The sequence below is a fragment of the Falco cherrug genome, chromosome 8 (genome assembly GCF_023634085.1).
Source record: "Falco cherrug isolate bFalChe1 chromosome 8, bFalChe1.pri, whole genome shotgun sequence".
Classification (NCBI taxonomy): domain Eukaryota; kingdom Metazoa; phylum Chordata; class Aves; order Falconiformes; family Falconidae; genus Falco; species Falco cherrug.
The window spans coordinates 336,568-344,177 of NC_073704.1; the positions used below are offsets into that span (position 1 = coordinate 336,568).

Here is a 7,610-nt window from a genome sequence, read left to right on the forward strand (position 1 = left end):
GACCTAACCTAAAGATTAACCCTAAGACACAACATTAAGACTTAACCTTAAGGATTATCTCTAAGACTTAACCCTAAGACTCAACCTTAAGTCTTAACCTTAAGACTTAACCCTAAATCTTAATCTAAAGACTTAAACCTAAAACTTAACCCTAAGAATTAACCCTAAGATATAACTATAAAACATAACCCTAAGACTTTAACCCAAAGACTTAACCAGAAGACTTAACCCAAAGACTCAACGTTAAGACTTAACCCCAAGACTTTAAGACTCAGCTTAAAGACTTAACCTTAAGAGTTAAACTAAGGACTTAAACATAAGACTAAACCCTAAGACTTAACCTTAAGGATTAGTGCTAAGACTTAACCCTAGAGACTCTACCTTAAGACTTAACCCTAAGTTTTAGTCTAAAGACTTAAACCTAAGAATTAACCCTAGGACTTAACTCTAAAACATAACCCTAAGACTTAACCCGAAGACTCAACATTAAGACTTAACCCTAAGACTTAACCTTTAAGACTCAGCTTAAAGAATTAACCTTAAGAGTTAAACTAAGGACTTAAACCTAAGACTAAACCCTAAGACTTAACCTTGAGACTTAATCCAATGTCTTAAATTTAAGACTTAACTGTAAAACTTAATCCTAATTGTTCACCCTAAGACTCAACCTTAAGACTCTATCTTTAAGACTTAACCTAACGATTAACCCTAAGACTTAACCTTAAGACTTAACCTTAAGGCTCAACCTTAAGACTTAACCCTAAGACTTAATGCTAAGGCTCAACCTTAAGATTTAACCCTAAGAATTAACTTTAAAGCATATCCCTAAGACTTAACCCTAAGACTCAATGTTAAGACTTAACCCTAAGACTTAATCTCAAGACTCAGTTTTAAGACTTAACCTTAAGAGTTAAACTAAGGACTTAAACATAAGACTTAACCTTGAGACTTAATAAAATGACTCAACTTTAAAAGTTAACTGTAAGACTTAACCCTAAGACTTCTCCCTAAGTCTCAACCTTAAGACTCTACCTTAAGACTTAACCTAAAGATTAACCCTAAGAATTAACCTTCAGACTTAACCCAAAGACCTAACCCTAAGACTTAACCCTAAGATTTAACCTTATGGTTTATCCCTAAGACTTAACGTTGAGACTTAACCATAAGTCTTAACCTTAAGACCTAATCCTAAGACTTTACCCTAAGACTCAACCTTAAGACTTAACCCTAAGACTCAACTTTAATACTTAACTTTAAGACTTAAACTAAGGCCTTAACCCTAGGACTTTATTCTAAGACTTAACCTAAAGACTTAACCCTAAGACTTAGCCCTAAGACTCAACCTTAAGACCTAACCCTAAAACTCAACCTCTAAGACTTAACCCTAAGACTCAACCCTAAGGCTCAGCCTTAAGACTTAACCTTGAGATTTAATCCAATGTCTTAACTGTAACACTTAACCCTAAGACTTCACCCTAAGACTCAACTTAAAAGACTTAACTTAAAGATTAACCCTAATACACAACATTAAGCCTTAACCTTAAGACTTAACTCTACGACTTAACCCTATGACCTAATACTAAAACTTAACCTAAAGACTTAACCTTAAGGCTTATCCCTAAGACTTAACCTTAAGACTTAACCCAAAGACCTAACCTTAAGACTTAACCTAAGACTTAACCTTAAGGCTTATCCCTAAGACTTAACGTTGAGACTTAACCATAAGTTTTAACCTTAAGACCTAACCCTAAAACTTAATTCTAAGACTTAACCCTAAGACACAACTTTAATACTTAACCTTAAGACTTAAACTAAGGCCATAACCCTAGGACTTTATTCTAAGACTTAACCTTGAGACTTACCCTTAAGACTTAAACATAGGACTTATCCCTAAGACTTTACCCTAAGATTCAACCTTTCAACTTAACCTAAGACTTAGCCCTAAGACTTAACTCTAAAACATAACCCTAAGACTTAACCCTAAAGCTCAACGTTAAGACTTAACCCTAAGACTTAATCTTTAAGACTCAGCTTTAAGACTTAACCTTAAGACTTAAACTAAGGACTTAAACCTAAGACTTAACCTTGAGACTTAATCCAATGTCTTAAATGTAAGACTTTACTGTAAGACTTAACCCTAATTGTTCACCCTAAGACTCAACCTTAAGACTCTACCTTTAAGACTTAACCTAAAGATTAACCCTGAGACTTAACCTTAAGACTTATCCCAAAAACCTAACCCTAAGACTCAACCTTAAGGCTTATCTCTAAGACTCAACCTTGAGACTTGACCTTAAGACTCAACCTTAATACATAACCTTAAGACTTAACCTAAAGACTTATCCCTAAGACATATCCCTGAGACTTAACCTTAAGACTTAACCCTAAGACTCAACCTCAAGACTTAACCTTAAGACTTAACTCTAAGACTTAACCCTAGGACTTAATTCAAAGACTCAACCTTAAGACTCAACCTTAAGACTTAACCATAAGACTTAACTCTTAGAACTGAACCTTAAGACTTAACCTTAGGACTTCACCCTAAGATTTCACCCTAAGACTTAACCCTAAGACTCAACCTTAAGACTTAACCCTAAGTCTTAACCTTAAGACTCTGCTTTAAGACTTATCCTTAAGACTTAAACTGAGGACTTAACCCTAAGACTTAATGTTTTAACTTACCTCTAAGGCTTAACCAAAAGACCTAACACTAAGACTTAACCCTATGACTTAACCCTAAGACTCAACCTTAAGACTTAACTATAAACTTAACCTTAAGACTTAACCCTAAGACTCAACCTTAAGAATTAACCTTAAGACTTAACCCTAAAACTTAACCTTAAGTCTAATCCTAGAGACTCAACCTTAAGACTTAACCTTAAGCCTTAACCTAAAGACTTAACCCTAAGATTTAACCCTAAGACTTAACCCTAAAACCCAACCTTAGGACTTAACCCTAAGATTCTAACCTCTAAGACTTAACCCTAAGACTTAACATTAAGACTTATCCCTAAGACTTAACCTTGAGACTTAACCATAAGTCTTAACCTAAAGAACTAACCCTAAGACTCAACCTGAAGACTTAACCTAAATTATTAGCCTTAAGACTTATCCCTAAGACTTAAGCCTAAGACTCAACCTTAAGATTTAATGTTAAGACTTAACTTAAAGACTTAACCCTAAGACTTAAGTCTGACTATTACTGCCGTGCATGTTATCTGCCTGTCTACCGATCGTTCCTGCCTCTTGTTCAGTTGTGGTAATTCCTTTGGGTAATGCGTTGGGCTCTAAATGTAGTGCAACTTGACTTCCTCCTGACCCGCCGAGATGTTATCGGTCTTTGCCTTCCTCACGTTTCACAGGGCATGGCAAGGCCAGAGAGACTGGAAGCCTCGGCTGTTGTGTGCGGAGAAGCTGTCAGCCTTCTAAGAGAGCATGTAGCCATCAGGCGCATCGTGGTGCTTCAATACCAAGCTGATACCACAGGCCTCAGTCTTTTTGTGAAAAGGGATCACAAGGAAATGTGCTGATGTTGAAGGGGGAAAGGTGGCGGGGGAAGAGGTAGGAGGCAGCTTTCAACCAATTTTAGGCTTAACTCCTGTGTTCCTGAAAATGGTTCTGGGCTTTGAGGGGTTTGCTTTTTGCCTTATTCGCATCCTCCGTCACTGCTATCAGCGTGTGCTGAGCTGCCAAGAGGTGTTGCTTAGGGAACTCTAGTGATATGGATTCTGTGCATGCCAACCATCCTGAAGGCCATAGCTGTATTTTACCCTAAAAAAGCTTTCCATAATACTACGCTTCTGTTAGGATGCAATTTTCTCAAATTCCCCCCCCCTCAAGGTGATTTTCCCACACACCTGCAGGCAGCAGGACTAATGTCATCTCCTTTTGCCCACTTGGGCTTGGACTAAGATCCCTTCCCTGACTATTCTTTAGTTCTTACAGCCTTTGAGCCTTCCCTTGGGCCTGGTTGATAGTCCTTTGCCGTTTCACCCTGTTCACAGCCAGCATGAGTCTAGGTACAGACTATCTCAAAGAATTTCAGTTACATGATAAACCTGCTTTTTTGTAAATTAATTTTAGCATTTTAATTGCTTTCAAAGGGAACTATGGGAAATCCTGTCCGCATGGTGGCCTAGCATAAGCAATGATGGAAAGGTGCATCAGATGTGACCTCTATGTCAGCTCAGTGTGCCTCAGACAGACTGCATTTGGCACCCCATGGCATGCTGCACAGCTCCAGAAATTCATGCTAGGGAAAAAATGGGCAAAAATAATAGTCATGTAGAAACATGAGTTAGGAAGAAATGCTATAAATTAGGTATTTCTGTTGATTGAGGCAGCTGATCTTGCTTGTGGATCTTTGGGGTGTGAGCTTGATGCTGAACGGCTCATTTTTCATTTGACATGCCTTGAATTATTTTAAAAGAGATAGAAGCTTATGAAATAGAATAGGTTATTGAGTCTTCCTAAAATGCTCACAACGATTATGTATAAAGCCAAAGTGAAGGATGATGGAATAAAATTCTGTGCTTTATAAGTAAATACAGTACATTTAAACCTGATCTCCATGCAAGGTCCTAGTTTTTTTCTGTTTTTAAAATCCAAAAGAAGTTTAGGAAGTCTTAGAGGTTAGTATTGTGGGAAATAAATGGCTCTTCCACAAAAAATTCCACATAAGCAAGGCTCTTTGAACAATTCTTTTTTAAATCGGTTCTAACTACAACCAGTTAACAGTTTAATGTTGAAACGTATACTTGCTCTCCTATAAAGCAGTATTTCGTTTGCATTTCAGTGCTGTGAGTCTTGACAAATTTGGGAAGAGCCCGAGGGAAATTTTTCATCCTGAGCTACAAAAGGTAGGAGGTGACTTCTTTTTTTTGTTTCGTTGTGGCTTATTATTATTTTCTGGAAAAATAAGTCATTATGTATAAATGCTAGTGGTTTGTTTCTTTCGGTAGCAGGATAATAATGATGAGTAGGGTTACAGCTACAAAATAAGCTGTCTTTATCAGTTAACTGGCTACTTCGAAATTAAACAAATATACGAGTACATTACAGGGGGGTTTGTGCTGTCTTCAGTACCAGTGTGCTAAAGATATTTTTTTGTTTACAGGATTTGTTGGCTCTTGAAGAGCAAGAGGTAAATGTAAACTTTTCACTCCTAGCACTTACTTAGTGACTTATAACAACTTAGATATCAATTGCTTATTGCAGAAAAAAAATGTAGCATTTCTGTGCAACATATGAGATCAAAAATTATTTTAAGCACTGGCATAATATATCATGTTAATAGATGATCAACTTCGTATATCATAAAATTCATAATCTATGATCAAAAGTAAATTACTAGGTATCTGCTACTTGAGCATGTCATGGAGCTGGTATGAAGTGTATATTCCTGTGTGTAGGACATATACAAAAGATGTATATAAAAGTCCTTAGAGGAAACATTATTTTAGGTCTTTTGTTTGATTGTCTATTTATCCTATAATATTTGGTTTTATTTGTCAGGGACCTGTGAATTTTAAATTTGGAGTCCTTTATGCTAAGAATGGGCAGCTTACAGATGATGAAATGTTCGGCGATGGTGAGTTTTTCACCTTTTTCTTGGCTGAAGGTGCATAGAATATTGAGCTTCACTGTAAGTACAAACATTCACAGTCATGACCCTCTTAGAATTCATCTTAGAAGCCTTGAAGATTTGTATATAAATCAAATTGTTATACTGAATAAACTGTTTCTTTTTCTCTAGTGTGTGTGTTCCCACAATTAAGTGGTGTGGAGCTGAAGGGGACTACAATGTAATGGTGATGGAGCCGTTTGGACCGAGTCTTGAAGATCTCTTCAGGTTTTGTTCAAGGAAATTTAGTCTCGAGACAGTCCTATTACTCACTGACCAAATGGTAGGAAACTGCTTTGTTGATCTTGACGGCGCAGTATGTTGGAATATTAAAATTCCTGGAGAGATCAGAACCAAATACGTTGTTTCTGTAATTTAGAGGTGAATAGGCCTGTATCATTAAAGAAAAGACTCAAAATTGGTTTTGTTTCTCTTAAATACAAAGTGCCCCATCTAAAGTGATTACAAAGTCTTAATTGATTTTTAGAAACCAGACTTGTGCTGTTTGCAAACCATCTGTTGCACTGCTCAAAGACAGAAGAAACTCACCCGAGAAAGTTTTTGGAAACAAATGTAAAATAGACATGGGGAAAGAGCTGGAGAGGTTTATGTATTGTCTATCGAATTATGTTCTCTCTGATGCCCTTACATTTTACAATAAAAAATTTCATTGCCTCTTTTATCGTTAAGACAATGTTGCTAGTGGTTTTGTAAGGAAAAAAATGTCTCTCTTGAGTGATTTTTTTTTCTCTTTATCTAGACTAGTTGAATTGAATTGAATACATTCACTCTAAGAACTTCATCCACCGAGATGTGAAGCCAGACAACTTCTTAATGGGCCTTGGGAAGAATTCCATTATTGATTCCATTCCTATAATAAACTTTGCAGTCTATGTTAGAGAGATTGGCTGCAGTGCCCATTTGTTTTCGCTAGGTGGCAGCAGCGCTCCATCGGCCTGACGCCAAAGGGCGGGTTTTCGGGATACGCATGTGTATTACGCAACCTGCTGTTGCGCATGCGCGGGAGGCCCTCTGGCACGCTGAGGGCAGCGCATGCGCAGACCCGGTTTGAGGCCTCGGGGCGGGTCTGTGCCTAGGTATGCGTATTACGAAACACGGCTGCGTTTGTCCCGGGGCTGCAGCCGTGCTGTAATTCCGTACTCCCGTGCCCAGTGCGCTCTGGCAGCGTGCTCGGGGGACGGCAGCGGCGCCTCCGTACCGGGAGGCAGCAGCGGGCGCCGCGGCACCGCCCCGCAGGCAGCGCGGGATCGCGGTGCCGTTATATACGGCGGGCAGCGCCGACTGGGTACGCGCCACCGCGCAGGCGCAGCGCCAGGGCTCAGCACGACCGCTCCGGAGGGTTTCACAATGAACCGCTAAACGACCATCAGCTATCTTGGAAAATTTCTCCTAGAATCTGGAAGCACATATTTGCCCATTTCTGTCTCTGCTTGCTGCGTCTGCTACTTGTTAGGACTCTAGTAATTCTCACAGTCTGTAATCCCTCTGCCCTTACCTTTGGGGACACACAACTGGTACCAAATAGAGAAAAAGTATTCAGCACAGGAGTCCAGGGAAGGCCTTGGGCTGTTAAAATCATTCCAGTAAAGATCTGTCTGTTTAGTTAAATAATCACCTATGCTGAAAGCCATAACAAGGATGTAACAGAGCGAGCACCTCATTCAAAACAAACCAGAGAAACTAACAAAGCTTTAGTTTCTACTCAGGGCTCCTTAAAACTCCCCCTTCTGTGTGCACACTCATCACAGAGGGCCATAGAAAAACGTTTTTAAGGAGCTGGGTACCTACCTAGTGATGACTTCTTTTACTGTGCTTAGAACTGAGACTCAAGTCTCAAACATCAGCAAAGTAAGTGAACACAGGGTAACGGTGAGGGAAGGTGTTAAATAAGTTTTAGTAGGTCTAATTGCTTAACGATTACCTAGATTGTTGTTGATAAATAATGCTTTGTTTTACTAACTATTGT

The 7,610-nt window shown here is 38.8% G+C and overlaps 1 protein-coding gene across 3 annotated transcripts; it reads left to right on the plus strand.

The window, feature by feature from the left end:
• The first annotated feature begins 3,074 nt into the window (after nt 1–3,074).
• On the plus strand, nt 3,075–6,506 carry LOC114015187 (casein kinase I-like). Of its 3 annotated transcripts, XM_055719462.1 has the most exons (6): nt 3,075–3,561; nt 4,796–4,859; nt 5,117–5,143; nt 5,515–5,588; nt 5,756–5,906; nt 6,384–6,506. In XM_055719462.1, exons 1-6 carry the CDS (start codon nt 3,530–3,532, stop codon nt 6,390–6,392), a joined length of 357 nt encoding a protein of 118 aa, XP_055575437.1. In that variant the 5' UTR covers nt 3,075–3,529; the 3' UTR covers nt 6,393–6,506. The 3 variants fall into 3 exon arrangements, with proteins under 3 accessions (XP_055575437.1, XP_055575436.1, XP_055575435.1); XM_055719460.1 differs by lacking the exon at nt 6,384–6,506 and having other exon boundaries at nt 3,098–3,561; nt 5,756–6,346; XM_055719461.1 differs by lacking the exons at nt 5,117–5,143; nt 6,384–6,506 and having other exon boundaries at nt 3,094–3,561; nt 5,756–6,346.
• The last annotated feature ends 1,104 nt before the right edge of the window (nt 6,507–7,610 follow it).